At 41.7% G+C, this 24,764-nt stretch overlaps 1 protein-coding gene across 8 annotated transcripts in view; it reads left to right on the top strand.

Moving 5' to 3' along the window:
* The window catches only part of ULK4 (unc-51 like kinase 4), a 440,534-nt gene that overhangs the window by 282,338 nt on the left and 133,432 nt on the right, over nt 1-24,764 (top strand). For all 8 annotated transcript variants that reach the window (XR_007772329.1, XM_050937890.1, XM_050937889.1 and 5 more), the window contains one exon: nt 18,957-19,062. Coding sequence is in view for 7 of the 8 variants with exons in the window: in XM_050937890.1 (XP_050793847.1) it covers nt 18,957-19,062 (106 nt within the window). In the remaining variant the exon portion in view is untranslated. The remainder of the gene's footprint in view (nt 1-18,956; nt 19,063-24,764) is intronic.

Here is a 24,764-nt window from a genome sequence, read left to right as displayed (position 1 = left end):
GTGAGGGGAGTGAACTTCCCAATTCATCTTAATTGTGCTGCAACACCAAGGAAAGGAAGGGCCATGAGGGGGCAATGGTTCGCTTTAATTTAGCCCTGATTATTACATTTAGAAAAATCCTAAAAAAATGAATATCCCCTATAACATTCCTCCAGCATCTACATGAACTTAATTCTTAATAAAATAAAATTTAAATCTTAACATGAACATCAATATCAATAGCTATACAAAAGCTACTCAGCACAAGCGCTGTGACAGAGTAGATATATTTAACAATTACATATATTTCGAATGAGCATATAGTTCTTCTAAGTATAATTTTTATTTATATATGTTATGAATGAAAATTAGTTTATCATTTTTCTTGCCTTGTTTTTACTGGCCCTGTGGCTTGAATTCAGGTTGCTCAGAGCAGATTGGCTTGTCTTTCTAAGCCCAGGGCAGAAACATGAAAGCGATGTGCCATGTCTCAAGGGACAAAAATAACGCTGACTATCTTACTCTTCAGCACTTCAGCCAATTTACTGAGGAGTATTGTTGGCTCTGGCTCACTTTCTGCCTTGAGGCTGGTGCCTTGATACCACCTAATAGAAAATGTTGTTTTCTGCTGCAGGAATAAATAGTGCGAAGAAGGGAAATTCAAGTGATAACATTAATTTGCTAGAAGGACACGAGTAGCAAGATGATGTTTGTGTTTAAGCTGTGTAGAATGCTGAGAGATGGGGCACGCAATCTGATTGACACAGGGCATGTGTTTTATAGAAGTGCTTTTCACATCTGAATTAGTCAATTCCCCTTTCCTGAAGGCTTCTGGAGCTAGGTCCACAAAGGGGACTTAGGCATTGCACCCCTTAACTACTGGGTGCCCTGCTTCCCAGTGAAATTCACCTTAGTTAGGTGCCTGGGCATTCCCTTGTGGAATTAGGCACCTAAGAGATGGATTCTCAGAAAACAGCAAGCTGAGTGGGGAGCTGCCTGAACTATTCAGGAGTGAAATGTAAAGGAAAGAAATCAGATCCTCAAAGATACTTAGGTGCATAGTTCCCACTGACTGACAGGCCAGAGAGAAGTGCCTGTTTCTGCTCATGATTCCCAGTCAAGAACCCTCTCCTGGAGTTAGGTGCCTAAGCAGGTCAACCCTTTCTTGTAAGAAACCAGAGAGAGAGAGACTCCCATTCCGTTATAGCCAAGAGTCTACTGAGTAGAACACACACCTGGGATGGGGACACCTGTTTTCCAGTCCATCATTTGCCTGATTGGGAGCATGGACTTGAACCCAGGGCTACACATTCCAGGTGAGTGCCTGAACCCCAGGCTAGTGGATAATCTAGGGTGGGTCTCTCACAATCTGTTCTGCTGAAGCTGTTCTACTTTGCATACATAAATATTGGACCAGAGAGAGGAGGGTTAGTGAGTGACTCTGTAGCCCAGTATTTAGGGCACTTGCCCGGGGAAAGAATTTCTACTCTCATTACTTCCTGATTCCCAAGCCTGAGTAAGAGTTGAGACTGATTCTCAACCTCTGAGGTCTCAACAAGTATGTGAAAATATGAGATTCTATATGTTAAACTTAGCTGGGTGAAAGTGATCATGAAATCATAGAGTTTGCAATTCTAAGGAAGGGTAGAAGGGAGTACAACAGAATAGAGACAATGGATTTCAGGAAGGCGGATTTTGGTAAGCTCGGAGAGCTGATAGGTAAGGTCCCATGGGAATCAAGACTGAGGGGAAAAACAATTGAGGAGAGTTGGCAGTTTTTCAAAGGGACGCTATTAAGGGCCCAAAAGCAAGCTATTCCGATGGTTAGGAAAGATAGAAAACGTGGCAAAAGACCACCTTGGCTTAACCACGAGATCTTGCGTGACCTACAAAATAAAAAGGCGTCATATAAAAAATGAAAACTAGGTCAGATTACAAAGGATGACTATAGGCAAATAACACAGGAATGCAGAGGCAAGATTAGAAAGGCAAAGGCACAAAATGAGCTCAAACTAGCTATGGGAATAAAGGGATACAAGAAGACTTTTTATCAATACATTAGAAGCAAGAGGAAGACCAAGGACAGGGTAGGCCCACTGCTCAGTAAGGAGGGGGAAACAGTAACGGGAGACTTGGAAATGGCAGAAATTCTTAATGACTTCTTTGTTTCGGTCTTCACCAAGAAGTCTGAAGGAATGTCTAATATAGTGAATGCTTACGGGAAAAGGGTAGGTTAGAGGATAAAATAAAAAAAGAGCAAGTAAAAAATCACTTAGAAAAGTTAGATGCCTGCAAGTCACCAGGGCCTGAGAAATGCATCCTAGAATACTCAAGGAGTTAATAAAAGAGGTATCTGAGCCTCTAGCTATTATCTTTGGGAAATCATGGGAGACGGGGGAGATTCCAGAAGACTGGAAGGGGGCAAATATAGTGCCCATCTATAAAAAGGGAAATAAAAACAACCCAGGAAACTACAGACCAGTTAGTTTAACTTCTGTGCCAGGGAAGATAATGGAGCAGGTAATTAAAGAAATCATCTGCAACCACTTGGAAGGTGGTAAGGTGATAGGGAATAGCCAGCATGGATTTGTAAAGAACAAATCGTGTCAAACTAATCTGATAGCATTCTTTGATAGGATAACGAGCCTTGTGGATAAGGGAGAAGCAGTGGATGTGATATATCTAGACTTTAGTAAGGCATTTGATACGGTCTCACATGATATTCTTATAGATAAACTAGAAAAGTACAATTTAGATGGGGCTACTATAAGGTGGGTGCATAACTGGCTGGATAGCCGTACTCAGAGAGTAGTTATTAATGGCTCCCAATCCTGCTGGAAAGGTATAACAAGTGGGGTTCCGCAGGGGTCTGTTTTGGGACCGGTTCTGTTCAATATCTTCATCAACGATTTAGATGTTGGCATGGAAAGTACGCTTATTAAGTTTGCGGACGATACCAAACTGGGAGGGATTGCAACTGCTTTGGAGGACAGGGTCAAAATTCAAAATGATCTGGACAAATTGGAGAAATGGTCTGAGGTAAACAGGATGAAGTTCAATAAAGATAAATGCAAAGTGCTCCACTTAGGAAGGAACAATCAGCTTCACACATACAGAATGGGAAGAGACTGTCTAGGAAGGAGTATGGCAGAAAGAGATCTAGGGGTCATAGTGGACCACAAGCTTAATATGAGTCAAAAGTGTGATACTGTTGCAAAAAAAGCAAACGTGATTCTGGGATGCATTAACAGGTGTGTTGTAAACAAGACATGAGAAGTCATTCTTCCACTTTACTCTGCGCTGGTCAGGCCTCAGCTTTAGTATTGTGTCCAGTTCTGGGCACTGCATTTCAAGAAAGATGTGGAGAAATTGGAGAGGGTCCAGAGAAGAGCAACAAGAATGATTAAAGGTCTTGAGAACATGACCTATGAAAGGAGGCTGAAGGAATTGGGTTTGTTTAGTTTGGAAAAGAGAAGACTGAGAGGGGACATGATAGCAGTTTTCAGGTATCTAAAAGGGTGTCATCAGGAGGAGGGAGAAAACTTGTTCACCTTAGCCTCCAATGATAGAACAAGAAGCAATGGGCTTAAACTGCAGCAAGGGAGATTTAGGTTGGACATTAGGAAAAAGTTCCTAACTGTCAGGGTAGTTAAACACTGGAATAGATTGCCTAGGGAAGTTGTGGAATCTCCATCTCTGGAGATATTTTAAGAGTAGGTTAGATAAATGTCTTTTAGGGATGGTCTAGACAATATTTGGTCCTTCCATGAGGGCAGGGGACTGGACTCGATGACCTCTCGAGTTCCCTTCCAGTCCTGGAGTCTGAGTCTATGAGCTACAATTCTCCCTGTGTTAGAGCACAATGACTGGTTTTCAGCCCTTGATCTTCAGGACATCTGCTTCCATGTGGCAATTTTTCCCAAGCCACAGGAAGTTTCTGAGATTCATAGTGACTGATCAACATCAGCATCAGTCCCACGTGTGTTTACCAAATGCATGGTGGTAGTGGATGCATATCTAAGAAGAATGGGATTTCATGTCTTTCCTTACCTGGATAATTGGTTACTGAAGGACAAATTCAAAGCACAAGTCCTCTGTCACATCCATTTCATGCTATATCTCTTGAATCAACTGGGGTTGATTTTGAACAAAGGGAAGTCGATATGAATTCCAACACAAAGAATTGAATTATTTCCTTCCCTACTAGAGTCTATAAGTTCAAGGGCTTTTCTACCAAATGAACAATTTGTCTCTCCAGTGCCACTCTTTAACTATGGTCCGTGTATGTATAAAATTATTAGTTCATGTAGCTGCATGGTTTTATGTAGTCCAGCATGTGAGATTACATCTTCATTCTCTTCGATCCTGGTTGAAGTTGATCTATCTCCCTTGTTGTCCGTCATTAGACAGGCTTGTCTGAGTGCCATCACCAATCCATCCTTAGAGTGGTGGATAGATCAGAACAAAGTAAGTGAAGATATTCCCTTTGTCTGTCCTCCATTGACCAAGACTGTAGTTACTGATGCCTCCACAATATATTGGGGGCTGTATATAGGGATAGTGAAAGTTCAGGATTTGTGGACAGAAGCAGGAAGCTTTCTTTCATATCAAAGTCCAGAAACTTCAAACAATCATGCCAGGCTCTTCAGGCTCAGATCAAGCATCACATACTTACCGACAACACTACAGGAATGTATTATATGAACAAGAAGGGAGAAGCCCATTCCAACCAGCTCTGTCAGGAAGCAATAAAATGTTGGCACTTTTGCATGAAGAAAGACATGCAAAAGTGGCATACACTTATCAGGTACACAGAAATAGCTAGCTGATCACCTCAACAGAAATTTCTCCCAGAATCCCAAGTGGTCCTTGAAGACCAGTGTTCTGAGGTCCATCTTCAGAGTGGGGTATTCTGAAGATCAATCTATTTGCAACAAAAGACAAGGAGTACAGTTAATTTTGCTCTCAAGCAGGGCTCAGTCCAGAGTCTTTAACTGATGCCTTCTATCTGAACTGGGAATCAGCAATGGTGTGTGCCTTCCTGCCAGTCCCACTCATTCCTCAGGTTATTCTCAAAATGAAGATGAATCATGCCAACCTGATACTCACTGCACCAGCTTGAGCAAGATGATGTTGATTTTCTGACCTTCACAGTCTGTCTGTTCAACCTCACAGATCTCCTTCCCAACCTACTGAGACAGCACCACAGTCAGATTTCACATCCAGTGCTCAGCAGCCTGTACCTCACAGTGTGGATGCTGCGTGTTTAGATGAGGAGGAAGGACAATGTTCACAAGCAGTTCAGCTAGTCCTACTTAATAGTAGAAAAACCTCTACTCAGTGTACCTTTTACATCTTATTTCCTCGGGTCTATATCTCAGCTTGTTGAGTCTCACCACTTAATGACTGCCCTCATAAAACCTCCATCTGAGCCCTTAGCAACTTGTTCCTGACTCTCCTTTGCCAAAAGACAGCCTTTCTTATTGCCATAACATCCACAAGGAGAGTAACTGAACTGCTGCAGGCCCTAATGAGAGAGCTGCTCTATACACAGTTTTTCAAAGAAAAGATGGCCTTAAGACCACAAACAATATTCTTTTCCAATTCTTTTTTGAACCCCGTTGTAGTTTTGGCATTCACAACATCCTCTGACAACGAGGTCTGCAGACTCTTTAATGAACATTAAATTCATATGGCTGATCAAAAAGTCCAAAACCCAATTTCTGGCTTTGTACCAGCTTTGCATGCTGTGACATAGGAGAGTTAAATTAGTAACAACTGTATGACTTCCATCAGTTTTGTCAGTCAAGAACAAATGTGTTATGGGGAACACAAGCTTTGCAGGGAATATGGAAATAATAGAACTACCTAATGCATTGGCACCTTCTTTCAGGTGATTCTGTGCAATAACGTTGATTCTTCTTTCATGTGGTCTCTGCACAGTCATACTTGTATGATGTGCCTTCTTGGCACTGCTGAGCTTCAGGAACTTTTTGGAAAGTAGAGTTCATTGGGCTACATGAGAAATCTCTTGTAGCACTCAATGTTCGGAGCCAAGATTATAAAAGAGAATTGTAACCCGAATTGTCCCAATTTCTTCTTTTCTGCAGCCAGTTGTGGGTGCAGGCACCTTCTTGTCCAAAGCCATTTCTGAAGGTTCATTCTAAAACTTATTTAATTTGTTGTGCATGATAGTAAGTGTTAGGTAGCTTTGCCATTACACATTCAGTGTCTTAGACTTTTATGTCGTAGTTAATCACACCACAAAGAATGTGGGTAAGGAAGGTTGATTTAAGCAGTGCGGGCTTCCAAAAGTGGATGTGCACAAATAAATTGTTTGTTCTGTCTGGGGGAAGCCTATTTCCCCAATTGCTGTTTGGTGTGTAATGACTTTGAGTCCACATTAGCAGGGAGTAGAGGCACAGGACTTTCCTCAGCAAAAATGTCTTAAAAGTATGGCCCAGGATTCTGATGTTGGCTCTACCATCTACATGTGGGAGAGAGGAGCAGAGAGGCCATCCTTGGCTTCAAGTCAAGCAAACCAACAGCAACCTGAAACTAAGAATGTCAGTTGCTAGACACAACACAGAATCCATAGTTGTAATGCCTACGTATTCTTTAAGAACCAGCTACTGTTCTGCACTGAAAATATCAGTCTGATAAGTGAAATTTCTGGTATTGAATTTCATTGGTCTCAAGGCTGATTTCAGCTCCTAAGCAACCTCTCAGTGCAGGTCCTTCACTGATCCCAGGGACTCCTCAGGCCCTTAGGAAACTTGGTACTAAAAAGGCACCTTCTGCTGTGCGGGTACTAGTGATTCCCTTTGAGCTTTGTTGCTCTGGAGCAAAGCCGCATGAGTGCTCCCTTGGTGCCAGGGACTTCTTTGATGCTGATTTAAATTAATGCCACAACATAAGCTATCTGAATAGGATCCTCTTCAGTGTTATCTCTTTAACCTCAAGCAGATTCTTTTGAGGATACATTGATGCAGCTCTTGGCCCCTCTGTAGCCCTTGAAAAAGAAAAAGAGATGTGCCAAGGGATGTTTGGTGCCAGAGTTCTCAGTACTCCTCTAGAAGAAGAAGACAACACTGAGTCTTGGGAATTTGCTGCTATGTTGTTTTGCAGTTACATCTACTAGAAGAGTGAGCAGAAGGCTATAATGGCTGATCCTACTTCTACCATAGTCCATAGGAACAAAATTGATTCGGGTCTTCATCCCAAAGTTATACCAGAAGTGATGTCTGAGTTCCAGATAAATCAAGCTATAAAGCTTGTGGTGAACTTGCCATAACCATACTGTCATCCAGTGGAAACTAGACTCCATAGCCTAGATATCAATAGGGCTTTGAGTTTTTATTTGGCTAGGACTAAAGCAAATAGGAAAACTGAAGGAGATGCCGTTTTCACTCAGCATTAGTCTAAGTAGATTATGCTTTATAAATTGAAACATTAAACATTTGATAAGGTGTCAGTACCTCAAGATCTCAACTCACTCTACCAGGCTTAGGGTAGCACTGCTGACATGCTTCCAGAATGTTTCCTCCTCAGACCTCTGCAGGGCATTTACCTAAAGTTCTGAACACACTCAGCTCTACTCCCTTGATCTAACATCTAGAACTGATGCTCACTGTGGTAGGGTAATTCTGCTATTCTTATTTATTATAACACCTAAACCTACCTCCCAGAGGTAGTAGTGCTCATTAGACCCTCACTAGCTGGAATATGCAGCAGCCACCTCAAAGAAGGAAAAATAGTTGCTCTAATAATTATGGTTCTTGGAGGCATGTTGCCTGTGTCTTCATGAAACCTACCTGCTATCCCCCTTTCCATAGGACTCTTCTTTACGGAAGGAAATGAGAAGAGTAGGGTCACATGGCCCATTTATAGCCTCAACTCTAAATATTTGGTGCTTCCGGGGAGCACTTATGTAGTACCAACAGAAACTTCTTTTCTAGAAGATTACCAAATCTCATCTTTTCTGAAATTGCATCCCACAAATGTAAATATGCAGAGGCAACACTCTTAAAGAACCCCTGTTGCTATAAGTAACTTTTCCCCTGGCTCATAACAAGCTACTTGTTAACATAGGAGGCAAGAATGCAACTATAGCCATCAAACAACAGAATTGGGGAAATAAAGGGGACACCGTGGTTGATTTCCAGAATGAAAGAAGAGGGCTTAGCCAGGCTGTGTTTAAAGCTTGCATAATCTGAGTAGGACTTGAGCAGAGAAGAAACCTGGCTGGGGTAAATACCCGCCCCCCCACTGGGAAAAGGAGAAAATAAAATATAACACTATTAAATATTTGTTTTAATTTTCTGTACCACTTGTTATGATGGGTTAAGAGAACAACAACCCACGCTTTCAGTGCCTTGACTGTTGGTGTGGTGCTTGAAATAACTGCGTATTTTCACACACATGCTTTCTTCTTTCATTACCCCCAAGCAATCACTCTGAGCTACTATTTTCCTTTGATGTCTGAAGCTTGCATACCCCTTTTATGACTCCTGTTACCAGATTTGCCCATTACCTTGGGATATGCTCATTTATTCGGGTTACTTTTCTGAGGAAGGGGATTCTGTAATTCTATCAATGTACGGCTTGTGTCACTTGTGTATTCATATGGAGCTCTATTTCTCCCTTCTACCAGTCCCCTCCCAATGGAGCTATCCTGCAGGACCTAGGTTCCCTGGGGCTGGGTTTCTTCAGCCCAAGAACCGGATGTGCCCATCTATAAAAAGGGAAATAAAAACAGCCCAGGAAACTACAGACCAGTTAGTTTAACTTCTGTGCCAGGGAAGATAATGGAGCAAGTAATTAAAGAAATCATCTGCAAACACTTGGAAGGTGGTACGGTGATAGGGAATAGCCAGCATGGATTTGTAAAGAACAAATCATGTCAAACTAATCTGATAGCATTCTTTGATAGGATAACGAGCCTTGTGGATAAGGGAGAAGCGGTGGATGTGATATACCTAGACTTTAGTAAGGCATTTGATACGGTCTCGCATGATATTCTTATAGATAAACTAGGAAAGTACAATTTAGATGGGGCTACTATAAGGTGGGTGCATAACTGGCTGGATAACCGTACTCAGAGAGTAGTTATTAAAGGCTCCCAATCCTGCTGGAAAGGTATAACAAGTGGGGTTCCGCAGGGGTCTGTTTTGGGACCGCTCTGTTCAATATCTTCATCAATGATTTAGATGTTGGCATTGAAAGTACGCTTATTAAGTTTGCGGACGATACCAAACTGGGAGGGATTGCAACTGCTTTGGAGGACAGGATCAAAATTCAAAATGATCTGGACAAATTGGAGAAATGGTCTGAGGTAAACAGGATGAAGTTCAATAAAGATAAATGCAAAGTGCTCCACTTAGGAAGGAACAATCAGTTTCACACATACAGAATGGGAAGAGACTGTCTAGGAAGGAGTATGGCAGAAAGAGATCTAGGGGTCATAGTGGACCACAAGCTTAATATGAGTCAACAGTGTGATACTGTTGCAAAAAAAGCAAACGTGATTCTGGGATGCATTAACAGGTGTGTTGTAAACAAGACACGAGAAGTCATTCTTCCGCTTTACTCTGCGCTGGTTAGGCCTCAACTGGAGTATTGTGTCCAGTTCTGGGCACCGCATTTCAAGAAAGATGTGGAGAAATTGGAGAGGGTCCAGAGAAGAGCAACAAGAATGATTAAAGGTCTTGAGAACATGACCTATGAAGGAAGGCTGAAGGAACTGGGTTTGTTTAGTTTGGTAAAGAGAAGACTGAGAGGGGACATGATAGCAGTTTTCAGGTATCTAAAAGGGTGTCATCAGGAGGAGGGAGAAAACTTGTTCACCTTAGCCTCCAATGATAGAACAAGAAGCAATGGGCTTTAACTGCAGCAAGGGAGATTTAGGTTGGACATTAGAAAAAAGTTCCTAACTGTCAGGGTAGTTAAACACTGGAATAAATTGCCTAGGGAAGTTGTGGAATCTCCATCTCTGGAGATATTTAAGAGTAGGTTAGATAAATGTCTTTTAGGTATGGTCTAGACAGTATTTGGTCCTGCCGTGAGGGCAGGGGACTGGACTCGATGACCTCTCGAGGTCCCTTCCAGTCCTAGAGTCTATGAGTCTATGAACACACACCCACCCACACATTCATTAACAGAGCAAGTCTGAGCAGACCGGGTCAATCGGCACTGTCAAGCTGACCCCTTATATGTCCCTGGACTCACTGGACTGGATGAAGCAGCACTTTCAAGTTGACTCTCCTTATATGCCCCTGGGCTTCATGGACTGGGTCAAGCAGCACTTTCAAGCTGTTACCCTTATGTGTCCCAGATTCAGCACGTCGCTATCCCCACCTTCACAACACAATTGTATTGGCAGTAGCCTACTTGATGAGCAAACCCCACAGTATTCTGGGCTCTGCAGGGATCTTTAGCTTAGGTAAAAGAAGTGTTGCTGCAGAGTGAATGGGGGAAACTAAAAACACAAAAAAGTAAGGTTCAGCCAGAGAGAGAGAAGCAACCAGCTTAACCATACAAGTTATTTATTGAATGCTGGTGATAACTACACAAGGAGGGCTAAACCAACATAACATACATTATTAAAGGTTAATACCTAATGTAGAAAGGAAACATGAAAAAAGAGAGAGAGAGAGAGAAGGGGATCTCAGCATTCCCTGAAGCTTGGACTGGTCGGGGTTCCCAGATGATGCTGGTAGCTGAGGGTCCTGAGGGCAGATGGCAGGCAGAGTCCCCAGCATGATCAGTCAGGAGAGTATGGAGTCCTAGTGGAACTGATGCAGAGTTTGGATCTGAGCATCAGAACACTGACTGGAGGGTGAGTAGAGATTTTTGTAGAGAAAATACAATTGTTCAAGGGAGAACAATAGATTTGTTTATAGGTAAGGCTGATAACTCAAGGGTTTTCTTTAGACTAGACAAAAGGAGCTGATCACTCTTGGCTATGGGTGGTGTTTTCTTCCAGGGAGCTCACAATGCAACTAGGCGGCTTCACTATTTGCATATCAGTTAAGGATTCATTACTTAGAATTGGTCAGATAATTGCTGAGCTGGGTGTGTGCAGACATAGGTTCACTAGCATCTGGAGCAAAGATTCCCATGATGCAGTGCTTCCGTGCTTTATCTGGTCCCAGAATTCAGTGTGGTTCTTGGTTCTCCATTCTGTATGCAAATTGAGATGTCTTCCTGTCCCATCTTTCATGCAGATGAGACTAGGGGAGTTGTCTCTGCTCTCCATTCTGTATGCTAATAGGGATGTCTTAATCTTGTCACCCTTGTCAGGAGGGGTCCAGGTATGTCTCCCAACGCCCAAGTTCTTTTCTCTGATGGGTTTTGGTTTAAGCAGAGGCTGGGGGGTGGGAGGGGAGTCTTTCATGAGTCAGGCTGGATACTGGTTCCCCAAGAACACAGAGGTATCTGGTGTCACTCCCCAATAAGAATTTTAGTGAAAGGCACAAGACATCTCCTTTCCCCCATGTGCACTGCATAGACCAACATTGTGATACATCCAAGAAGCTGGATATCCATGATTACTCCTGAACTGGATTGCCAAAGTGGTAGGCTACCTCCTCACTACATGACCAGCACCCTACTGTAATCTTTTGAAATGTTATATTTATTAGACATATTTATTACATATCAGTAAGAATGGTTTTGAAAGGTGAAGTCATCAGAGCTATGTTTTTCCTCTGGAGATGATATCAGGTTGTTAACACATAATCCCTATTTTAAGTTAGATCATCTACAGACAACAACATTAAATTAATATTGAGATTCATGTTTACCAAGGTTCCGTTTTATGTAGACTAGTCCACTGATCTAAAGCAACAAAACATTTTAAAAGCCTGATCAGTCAAGTATATAACTAGGCAGAATTGACTTGTTTCTCAATTAGCTTACTTTTATGGTTGAAGAATGGTGCATATGTTTGCTGACAAAGTCGCTTATAGGCTATATACTAACGATATAACAATTTTCTGCTTCCAGAGACACTGTATATAGAGGCTTCTATTTTGCTCATTGATATTCACTAACAGAGAGAATAAACTATGCCCAGTAAAATATAAACCTGCACTTTTGTCAAGAGTTTTTGACAACAAACAAAAAATACAGCCTTCTAAGAAGTAGTTTGGCTATATTTCATTTTTATAATACTTTTGTATCAATTTATTGTAAGAAATAGTAAAACATCCTGTGATTTCGTATTAATTAACTAACTTGTGTTCATAGGTCATGTGCTTGAGAAAGAGGTCCTAAAATAATTGCAGTTTAACCACTGTAATTCCATTGAGTGAACTAGAATTACTGTGTGAAATGTCATGGTATCCTTTAATTTAATTACAGCATATCTCTGAAGTTAACCCTTAAAGCATTTTTATTTTCCAGACTGTCAGCCAAATAAATGCTATGGGGGGCATGTACATATTATGTACAGTCTCCAGATGATTAACTTTTATCACAATTGTAATCTGGTTTCAGTGTTATCAAACAAAGTAGTTAAAATGCTGAAGTCTGGGTGTGTTGTTTTAAGTTCTGATGCACTAAAAGGAAGAAAAAAGTTATTACTGGGATTTATACAATAGCATCTGCATGAAACTCACAGGTCCATGTAGCTAATTTAAATTTACTTACCTTATTGGTTTTAAAACAGTGTGAGTGATTTCTTCCATTAACACACAACCCTTCAAATTAGAATAAAAAGTTTAATGGCCTAAATACAGTGCAGTGCTCTTTGAGAAGCCGATTTTTTAAACTAGTATTTCCTTGTTATGCCCTTGGTATTTCATAACTGTCCTGTTTAAGCACTGAAGCAATTAGTTTTGAGAAGAGTGATTCTTCAGGGTCCACTGCTTTCCTGCCTTTCATTTGCCGAAGCCGTGCATTTTAATGAAGTTGTTTCATCTGTGTTGCCAAACACTAGAATTTTGCTGTTTCAGTTCTAATTATCTCTGTTGGCAAATGCTATGTTTTATTAAAGCTGTCAAGTGCACTGTTCATTAAGTGTCCACAGTATGTGGTGTCGTGCACACAAATTAGATCAGCTTTGCTCATTGATGGATTATTTAGAAGTTAAATATTTTCTACATAAACCTTACAAATCTAGCCTAACAGCCAGCCATCAGTGACACCTTAGGTGTAGGTAAGGCATACCTGTGACTTCATGACACCTAGCCATAATTCATTTTATATATGTATAATAGTTTTACTAATACACCTCTACCGCAATATAACACTGTCCTCGGGAGTCAAAAAATCTTACCATGTTATAGGTGAAACCGCATTATATTGAACTTGCTTTGATCCCCCGGAGAGTTGCTTTACCGCATTATATCCGAATTCATATTATATAGGGTCACGTTATATCAGAGTAGAGGTGTATGTGTGTGTATGTATATGCATATGTATATATATAGAGAGAGTAAAACTTTAGTAATCTAGCTGAGTATACTATTTTGCTCTAAGTTGGACACCTAAAATGATCATTTATTTATTGAGAGTATTTTTCTCTCTTAGATACGTAGAATTACATCCCGAAATCTGGAATTATGTAGGTTATAGTACGGTAAACTTCATTTGATACTGCTTTAATAGAGGCAAAGGCACCTGTGCAACAATCTTTCTTTAGAGAGTTATATAACACAGTTGATTGATTTCCATTTTAAGAAATATGGCTTAATTTAAGTGCTACTAACTTTGTGGATGCAAAAGATTGCAATGCTGCATAAGTACCAAGTTCTCTGTTACAATTGTACACCTCTACCCTGATATAGCGCGACTCGATATAACACGAATTTGGATATAACACGGTAAAGCATCGCTCTGGCAGATCAAAGCAAGTTTGAAAAAACACAGATTCACCTATAATGTGGTAAGATATTTTTGGCTCCCAAGGACAGCATTATATCGGGGTAGAGGTGTATATTTAAAAAGGTGAAGTTGATTACAAGATATTTACATCAAATATATAGTGCTTTGGTCTCAGAATGATAAATTTATTATACTTCCACAGAAAGTACTTGACACCGAGTGTCATCTGTCATTTTGTCATAAACAGTGATCTTTTTACTAGCTTTGCATTTTTGTTTCTCTTAGGAACTGGTTTTCTACAGAATATATCATCAGTTAATTTTGTTGTGAATAAAGTATATCTTCTTGGTGTTTATTAATTGTTCTCCAAGCATGGCTATCAGATGAACATGTATCTTGTTGATGTATTAGTAATGCTTATCTGAAAACTTGAAGTCCTCCTAAGAATATATTTCAAAATTGCTTTTCAGTAGCATTGCCATATGACATCATTTTTCTGTTTTGGTTACTTTATTTTTTTAAATGAGTTTACATTTATACTTTCCAACATTGTATTTAAATATATCAGCCTATATTTTAGGCTTTGCATTGTATCCTAAAGTCAAGCAGACCCTTGAGGAAAATCAGTTCTACAGTCAAGAGACCCCCACTAAGAATTCCCAGCTACTAACCACATGAAGATTACATCTAGGCTCTCAAATGCTCTACCTTATCTCAAATGCTGTGATGGTAATATGTGGAAAGAGAGGTTGTCTCTCTAATAGTGGGGACCCAAACCATTCAGGGCTTTATAGATATGAGACAACAACTTGAATTGCACCCAGAATTTGAATAGGAAGGAACTATTTTAAGAAAAGCAGTAACATATTCCTTGTGACTGTTACTAGCTAACAGTCAATCAGTTGTATTCAGTACCATCTGTAACATCTGAGTGGTCATCAAGAATATCCCAAAGTAGGACATATTGCCATTATTGTGGTAATAGCAGACCTGAGAGAGAAAGTCACAGTTGTCTATTCAGAGGAGGTAGCTGAGATTAAGTTGCTCTTGGCCCCTAGAACAAGCTGGGATTCCAGAGAAAGACTGTGGTCTTAGAGCAGGGGTTCTCATATTGGGGGAGTGGGACCCCTCGGGGGTTGTGGGGTTATTACATGGGGGGTCGCGAGCTGTCAGCCTCCACCCCAAATCCCGCTTTGTCTCCTGCATTTATAATGGTGTTAAATATATTTAAAGTGTTTTTAATTAATGAGAGGGGTTGCACTCAGAGGCTTGCTATGTGAAAGGGGTCACCAGTACAAAAGTTTGAGAACCACTGTTTTAGAGCATCAAGTTGCAAATTGCATGGCTAAACCCTGTATTTAGTGGGATCTGAAGTCATTTTCACCATACTCTTGAAATCCTTTCCCTGCCTCTAACCCACTGTCATTATTTCAGATTTGTACAAATTAAGATTCAGCTAGTTTGCTTTTATGCAAATCCTAACGCTAGGAAGCAAGCAAAAACTGACCCCGCATCATCCATTTCTGGTAGAAAGAAGAAATGTTGCTGCATGTCATCTGTATACTAAAGACACTGTAGCCAGAGTTTCAGAAATAATTCCCATTTGAGCACACATTCAATCCACTGTTTTTTGAACATCCCAACTGAGATTTAAAATATTTTAATTGTATTTATATTTGGCACAGATTTGACACCACCCTTGTCACAAGCTCATAGTGTTCCTGTACTTGTTTCTAGTTGTCAAGCTAATAATTACTGATCACACCACAATTTTTCACACCTTTCAGTTTGATTACAGCATATTTTTAAGGACAGTAGAGACAAAACATTTTTCTTGTGATCAAGAACATCTTGAATTTAGCAATATAGAATATTCTGTCACTTCACTGAAACAATCTGTCAACAATGAGCCTCACTGAGAATCATGAAGCTATATGTGTAAATATGGGTGTCCTCCATATATTATATATTAACTAGGACTGTCAATCGCAGTTAACTCACGCATTTAACTAAAAAAAAAATTAGTCACGATTAATCGCTGTTTTAATTGCACTGTTAAACAATAGAATACCAATTTAAACGTATTAAATATTTTGGATGGTTTTGTACATTTTCAAATATATTGATTTCAGTTACAACACAGGATACAAAGTGTACAGTGTTCACTTTATTTTTATTAAAAATATTTGCATTGTAAAAATGATAAAAGAAATAGTGGTTTTCAGTTCACCTCATACAAGTACCTACTTCTGGTGGCATTCTGCGCCAAAAAATTGAAAATGCTGTGCACAATATTTTAAAATTATTCAAAATTCTGCAAGTTTTATTTGTCAGTAAACAAATGCAGAGGCTCCAGCATGGCAGTGGGGAGCACAGGCCACTGGCTGCATGAAGGTGGAAGATCACCCTGCAGCCTCCCAACTCAAGGACACGGACTCAGTGGTGAGGCTGCACCCGACCCTGACACACAACAAGGCCTGAGCCTGCCCCAGAAACACCCTGGGACCCTGCCCCTCTGCTCCAGGTGCACCAGATGTGGGGCAGGCAGGCTCAAAGAGGCAGGCTCCAAGTATGGAGGGACTCATTCTGGGGGGATCCAGGAGTGGGGTGGGAGGATTCTGTGTGGGACAATCTGAGTGCAGGCAGCTCAGTGGGGGATTTAGGAATGGGGGAATCTGGATACATAGAGGCTCCTTAGGGAGGTTCCAGGTGCAGGGGTAATGGAACTCTGCAGGGGCTTCCAGGTGAAGGTGGCTGGGGCTCAGCAGGCGTGTCTGGGTGCTGGAGGAGTGGGGCTTGGTGGGGTGGGGGTCTGGGTGCAGCTAGTTGGGGTTCAGTGGTGTTGGGGTCAGGATGTGGGGGCTCAGAGTGGGGCATCAGAATGGAGATTTGCGTGCAGGGATCCCATACAGTGACCCCTCCCCCCACAGCTGAGGAGTGATGGGGGAGGAAGCAGGGGAGGATGATGAGCTTCCTGCAGCTGGGAGAGGTTTTTGGGGGTGAGTCTGACGCAGCCCCAGCCATTCCTTGCAGAGGAAAAGGAAGTTCCATCCTCTCCTGCCTCCAGCCTAGCCAGGACTGGCAGCTGATCCCATCTCAGGGTAGGAGCCACTGGCTGGGGTGTCCCCAGCCCCGTGGTGATTTACCTCTCCGCCAGCTGCTCTCGGTGCCTGAAACGTAGTACCTGTGCTGGCAGAGAGTGATGTGTGACTGCTCTTGCAGCTTCCCTTTGCTTCCCTGTCAGAAAGTCTTTCTTCAGGGAAGCAAAGAAAACTGGGCAACATGAATTCTGTGCAGATGCAGTGGCGCAGAATTTCCCTCAGGAGTAAAGTACCATAATGCAATCTCTTCATCGTGAAAGCACAATCAAAAGTGTAGATTTTTTTTGTTACATAACTACACTCAAAAGCAAAATAATGCAGAACTTTAGAGCCTGCAAGTCCACTTGGTCCTACTTCCTGTTCGGCCAATTGCTAAGAGAAACAAGTTTGTTTACATTTACGGGAGATAATGCTACCCACTTCTTATTTACAATGTCATCTGAAAGTGAGAACAGACATTCTCATGGCATTTTTGTAGCCAGCGTTGTAAGATATTTATGTGCCAGATATCCTAAACTTTCGTATGCCCCTTCATGTTTTGGCCACCATTCCAGAGGACATGCTTCCATGCTGATGACACCTGGTAAAAAAAAATAATATGTTAATTAAATTGGTGACTGAACTCCTTGGGGGAGAATTGTATGTCTCCTGCTCTGTGTTTTACCCGCATTCTGTCATATATTTCACGTTATAGCAGTTTCAGATGATGACACAGCATGTTGTTTGTTTTAAGAACACTTTCACTGTAGAGTTGACAAAACGCAAAGAGAAGATAACAATGTGAGATTTCTAAAGATAGCTACAGAATGTGACCCAAGATTTAAGAATCTGAAGTGCCTTCCAAAATCTGAGAGGGATGAGGTGTGGAGCATGCTTTCAAAAGTCTTAAAAGAGCAGCACTCCAGTGCAGAAACTATAGAACTTGATCCACCAAAAAAGAAAATCGACTGGTGGCATCTGACTCAGATGATAAAAATGAACATGCACTGCTTTGGATCGTTATCAGACACAACCCATCATCAGCATGGACTCATGTCCTCTGGAATATTGGTTGAAGCATGAAGGGATATATGAAGCTTTAGCACATCTGGCACAATGTCATGTGAACACCTGTTCTCACTTTCAGATGATATTGTAAACAAGAAGCAGGCAGCATTATCTCCTGCAAATGTAATCAAACTTGTTTGTCTGAGCGATTGGCTGACCAAGAAATAGGACTGAGTGGACTTGTAGGCTCTAAAGTTTTACATTGTTTTATTTTTGAATGCAGTTATTTTTGGTGCATAATTCTACATTTGTAAGTTCAACTTTCATAATAAAGATATTGCAGTACAGTACTTGTATTAAGTAAATTGAAAAATACTATTTTATTTTTACAGTGCAAATATTTATAATAAAAAATAAAGTGAGCACTGTACACTTTGTATTCCATGTTGTAACTGAAATCAATATATTTGAAAATGCAGAAAACATCCAAAAATATGTATATAAATGGTAGTCTATTATTGTTTAACAGCACAATTAATCGCGATTAATCGCTTGACAGCCCTAATATTAACCTTAATATTACATTTATGAAAAATCTTGCCCCCTGGTGTATTTAGTCACAAAATAACAAAAGAATCTCATGGCTTTCTGTGGCACCTAAAACTAAAGCTGAATAAAATGAGAATAGTCTGTAAGAGAAATGTAATGCAGTGAAAATATACATCAGTTCTGAATACGAGGTGATTAGAGGTTGGTAAAGTTCTAATCCAAATGTAAAAGTTCAGGGTTGTCCAGGTTTTTTTTTCCAACTCATCTATGACAAAATGGCCCATGTGAAGTTCAGATCTGAGGTTTTAGTGCAGGTAATAGTCTCTTAAACAACCTTTGTAAGAGGTCATGGTACTGTAATTGTCACTGTGCTATAATCATTAAGTTAAATTTTAAAGGAATTGGATAATATTTCCCATTAGATTTTGCAAGAAATAGTCTACTGTTAAACTTGAAATAAGAAAATGTATTGGAAGATGTTTTATTTGTTGTTTAATTTTATTTGTATTACAGGAGCACCAGGACAGTGTGCTGGGTAATACCATGCAGAGTGTAATTGCATTACTGAATAATCTGGTTGCCCACAAAAATACAAACATGACTTTACTTTATGAACAAGGTATGTGTTTCTTATATTTGGCATCCTTCTCACTCCAAATATTTGCCTACTTGTGTATCGTAGCATGAGCTTTTCTTCTTAGTGTACTTAATTATGTACTGTAGCTGACAGTTCCTAAAGAAGTGACTAAGTGAAATCTAAATTGTACCTTTAAGGCACAACTTTGTGTAAGGGTGGTACAGAGCCCAGAGCACATGAACTTTGATTTTATCTGGTCCTTGCACACCTGGAGCATGCAGGAAGAAGGGAGTCTCCTTGTATTCTCCCTGCCTTCCTACTTACACCTGTGAAAGAGCCAGTCACTATGACTATAAACTTCTTTCTTACTAATTAATGTCCCAATCCTACATTGTCATGTGTATGGGCCGCCTGATGCACCCAAGACGATCCCCATTGACTTCAGTGATTCTAAATATGAAAATCATTACACATCTAAATAAAAGGCAGATTCAATAATAAAATGTATTGAAATAGAGAATTTGGCTTCAGTTTACAAGATGTAGTGAGAAATTTTCTGTTGTTGAAATGAGAATACATTTGTTTGAAAGTTTATCTATGAATTTTGCATTTTGCTAGCATAGACCGTTTTTAATTACTTATTACCAATAGTACCTAGTAATAGTTGGCTTTGTGAGTAAGGAAACATTAACAGGCCAACAAGACAAAATCTGCAACACTGCACCTGAATAGTTGTCACTTGTGTTATCCTAATTCTGTGAATTTGACTGTAAACTGTTTGGAACAAGTTCTTTCTTTTGTGTGTTGTATAGAGCTTCAGGCATATACAGACTGCTGTGTAAATAATAATGATATATTAGAACTTCAAACAGAAGTTATGGGTTCACAGGCTGGATGCAGAAATTACTGGGTGAGGTTCTAAGGACCTATCTTGTACAGGAGCTCGGATGGTTTCAAAATGGCCCCTCCTGACCTTAAACATTTATAAGTAATTCAAATATTAAAATCCTGGTGCTAATAGTATTTTTATCAGTTTAGGACATGTACTTAATTGAAATGTTGCATGTAAACAGGTTACTCCTAATACAGAGAAAGCCCTTCTGTTCTGTTTAATTTTAAAATTAATTTCATTAACACTTTAAATCTGACTACTCGCTAGTACATATGCACTGATCTTTTCATAATTTTTAATACAGCTTTTTGTATTAACAGTATTACAGCCTAAATTATGGAATCACATAAATTATAATTCACAACATCTGGAAAATATTTTTAAATAAACTCCTCACTATATGTATTTCCTCATTAGACTCAAAAGGGCACCCTAATTTCTTGATAAACATTGTTGATTTCCACATACCTAAGAACGAAATCATTTAAATAGGTATGTACAGATCAGAAAACCTATATATGAGCTGTTTAACATTTTGTTTTTGTTTTTTATGTTTTTTTATTAGTCATATGCAGTGATGAGATGCCAAAATCTTAACAACTGGTTCCCTATAAAAAGTTCTGATATAAGGAAGGTGGCACAGTATGTATTTTTTGTACCAATAGGGTTACCATATGCCCATATTTTCCCAGGAGGGAATTTTAAAAATTCCTCCCGGACGGCAATTTAAGAACCAAAAAGCCTGACTTTTCTAGGAAAATACGGATGTATGTTAACCTGACCTAAAGTTCTTTTTTAAAAAGATGGACCTGAACTAGAAATGAGCTCTGTTTCACATGTGTGAGTCCCCGCCACTCCCTGGGGGTGTGCTAGGGTGACCAGATGGGTCAACTTTATAGAGACAGTCCCAATTTTGGGGTCTTTCTCTTATATAGGCTCCTATTACCCCCCACCCCATCCCAATTTTTCACACTTGCTGTCTGGTCACCCTAGGGTGTGCACATGAGTGGGTCCCAACTACTCCCTGCCCCCCTCATTGAAGCAGGTGTGCAGGGTTACTGCCCTGGGAACTGCAGGGCACCAGTGGACGTGGGGCTGGCTGCAGACAGGAGTGTGGGGCAGGGCTAGCTGGAGGCAGGGGGTGTGGGGCTGGCTGCGGCCAAGGCAGGGGGTGTGGAGTTCGCTGGAGACAGGAGGGTGCGGGGTTGGCTGGAGGCAAGGGGGTGCGGGGTTGGCTGGAGGCAAGGGAGTGCGGGGCTGGCTATGGGCAGGGCATAAGGTGCGGAGCTGGCTGGAGATGGGGACGTCGGGCTGGCTGGAGGCAGGGCAGGGGGTGCGGGGTTGGCTGGAGGCAAGGGGGTGCGGGGTTGGCTGGAGGCAAGGGAGTGCGGGGCTGGCTATGGGCAGGGCATAAGGTGCGGAGCTGGCTGGAGACGGGGACGTCGGGCTGGCTGGAGGCAGGGCAGGGGGTGCGGAGCTGGCTGGAGACAAGAGGGTGTGGGGTTGGCTGGAGGCAGGGCAGGGGTGTGCATGGCTGGCTGGCTTTGGGCAGGGACACAGGGGAGTGTGGCAGAGGTTGGCAGGGCTGGAGACAGAGGAGTGTGGGGCTGGTTGGCTGCGGGCAGGGCAGGGGGTGCGGCAGGAGCTGGCTGCGGGCAGGGGATGCGGCAGGGGCTGGCTGCGGGCAGGGCAGAGGGTGCGACGGGCTTGCTGCGGGCAGGGCAGAGGGTGCGACGGGCTCGCTGCGGGCAGGGCAGAGGGTGTGACGGGCTGGCTGTGGGCAGGGCAGGGGGTGCGGGGCTGGCTGGCTTTGGGCAGGACTGCAGGGGAGTGTGACAGGGTTGGCTGGAGACAGAGGAGTGCAAGGCTGGCTGGCTTCAGGCAGTGGAGTGCGGCAGGGATTGGCTGGAGACAGGGCAGGGGTTGTGGCAGGGGCTGGCTGCGGGCAGGGCAGGGGGTGTGGGGCTGGTGCAGGCAGGAGGTGTGGGACTGGCTGTAGGCAGGGCAGGGGGTGTGGGGCTGGTGCGGGCAGGGGAGGGGGTGCAGCAGGGGCTGGCTGGAGACAGGGGCTGGGGACCCACCAGGCAGCAGTGGGAGCCCCAGGGCCAGGGGTCGGGGGAGCAGCAGCAGCAACAGGGCCAGGTGGCGGCTCACATGCTCCAAAACGTCTGTTCGTCTATAAGGTGCCACAGGATTCTTTGCTGCTTTTACAGATCCAGACTAACACGGCTACCCTTCTGATACATGGATCCCACAGCGCAGCACCTCTGGCGGCCGGGGGAGGAATTAGACACTTCCCAGCCAGAGCCCATCAAAGCTGCAGCACCCCCTTCTCGCAGGGAAGTGAGTTAACAAGCAGTTCTAAAACTGCTTCAAAATGTAACAACCGGTTCACACGACCGGCTCTAGCTCACCACTGGTCATACATAGTTCGTAATTCTTTGAAAGACTTTGCCTTTTAAAAAAAAATACAAAATAATACATTTAAATTACGTTAGGACTTCCCAGCAAGCATCATGCCCCTGCCTTTCTCCGTGTAGTCTGCTGGGTTCCACTCTCATTTACTTTTCACATTACTTGGCAATGTGCTAGCTCTTTCCCTCCTCTAATCTACTTTGTGTCTCATCGCTCAGGGTAGTTTGTGGCTTGAGGAATTGGGCTAGAAATGTTATTGAAGGCAAGTGTGACATGGAGAGGACAGGCTTGGAGAAGGGGGAGTCCCAATTGGGATTGGGTATGACTAGTTGGGGCTCACTGCATTTCAGTGCCTTTACCTGGATGTACTTCACAGCAACCAGAAACCATTTCTCTGTCTTAGCCAGTTCCTAAGGGTGCTGAGACTATCTTCAGGTACTAAATACCTGAAGCATAGCCAGTGTCTTATTGATTGAGGGCCTAATCCTAAAGTTCACAACTTCTGAAACCCAAGTATATAAAATAATTACAGAAATACTGATCTGGTAATGATGGACCTGAAAGTTCTACTGTCCAAGTGAAGGTGGGAAGAAAGCTGTCCCAAAGCAAAACAGAGGACTTGGTTACCTTTTCTCATTTCCCACTGTAACCAGGGTCCTGGGAGAACCAGCTGCGATCACTCAATTAGGGTGAACTGCAAAGAATGGGGCAGACAATGCCCAAAGCTGGTGGATATTTTAATATTTAGATTTAACAAGACAGCACAAAACAGCTTCTTTGTTACCTAACTAGTTGCCCAGAAGCCAACAACCCAGTTCTCTCAAAGTAACCCAGCCTCAGACCTCCCCCCAGATACCCAAGTCAGGAATGATGAAGATTACCAAAAATCTGATTTCATCATATAAAAAAGAAAAGTTTCTACCAGTCCCAAAAGATCAGACACATTACCTCCCAGGTTAATGAATATTCCAAAAACATACTTACAGCCAATTCTTATTAACTAAACTAAAATTTATTAAAAAAGGAGAGAGAGTATGGTTAAAATATCACTATACATACAGACATGAGTTCAATTCTTGAGTTTCAGATTCCTAGCAGAGATGATGAGCATTGTAGTTGCAAAGAGTTCTTTCAGAAATAGTCCATAGGTTATAGTCCATTGTTTATATTTCAGGGTGGTCCAGTCAGAACTGGGATCTCAGTCCTTGTGACTTAGGCTTCCCTGGCATGAAACCTCAAGCAGATCTGAGGTAAAAAGGATTGGGACCCAAACATCTTTTATACAAGTCAGGCCTTCTTTGACAGGTTGGAGTCCCTTGGGGAACAATAGGCCCTCATTTCCAACGCATTGTAGTTGATTATTCACACAGACTAACTTAAGGCAAATGCCTGTTTTTCCATCATTCACAGGTGATTTACTATACACTTCAAAAAGAGATGAATACAGCGATATCCCATGTTTACAGTTCATTTAAATGCCAGGATGGTTTTTGGATCTCTGAATTAACAGAATACAGCACAGAAAGGGACTGTTGATTACATTGTTGACCACTACCCATATATATGTAAATACACAAAAACACAGACGACATCTTCCCATACGTCTTTAAGGTTTGAATTTGAATCATTTATCCTGCAGACGCTTAACCCTTTCTGGCCATGTATCACACCCACAATAATTTTAGAATTCTTTCCTGTTGCATAAAGACATTTTAAAATTTGTATGGCGCTATCTCAAGTTCCTGATTTTTGTCTTTATACACAGAGCAGGATATGATCTAGTAGTCTAGGAGATAATATTCTGTCTGTGACCTTGAGAGAGTCTCTCTCAATTTCAGTTTTCCCATCTGTAAAATAGGGCATTTTATAGTTCTTTAAAGATCCTACCCTAGAGGATTCTTATTCCACGGTTTCAGCTCCCTAGCCAAGACAAGTAGAGCTCCCTGTGCTCTTGAAGTATTTTGGTCCATGGGGCAGTAATAGTGGGATAGAGCATAACAGGTAGTTAATGTTCTCTTGCTTCCCCACAGTAGTGTGAGAATTGATAAGTTAATGTACTTAGTGCTTTGAAAATGAAAAGCTCTATATACACACTGAACATTATATGAGGCTCTGATTATGAAGTCAGTCCTGAAAAGTTATACTGCTGATGCTCCCTTTTGTGTTAAAGTAAATTCATAATTCCAAGGGGATCACTCATAAACATATTATAAATTATGCCCTAAAGATACCTTTGTTTTGCTTCTTTTATCTTTATTTATGTTCAAATGATGCCTCACAGGAAGTTATTGAATTTGTTTTTTTAACAGTTCAAACACTAGAAACTAAAAACCCCCTTCTTATTCTGACTATGATTCTCTCTCTTCAGCTGTCAGGAAACCAATGTTTTTGAAGGCAGATCAGTCATAGATCCTAGTCATTCCCATTAGTTTTGTAC

This window comes from Gopherus flavomarginatus, chromosome 2 (assembly GCF_025201925.1).
Source record: "Gopherus flavomarginatus isolate rGopFla2 chromosome 2, rGopFla2.mat.asm, whole genome shotgun sequence".
In the NCBI taxonomy this organism is placed as follows: Eukaryota; Metazoa; Chordata; order Testudines; family Testudinidae; genus Gopherus; species Gopherus flavomarginatus.
Note: the sequence above shows the minus strand (reverse complement) of the source record. Positions and strands in the feature narration are given on the sequence as shown.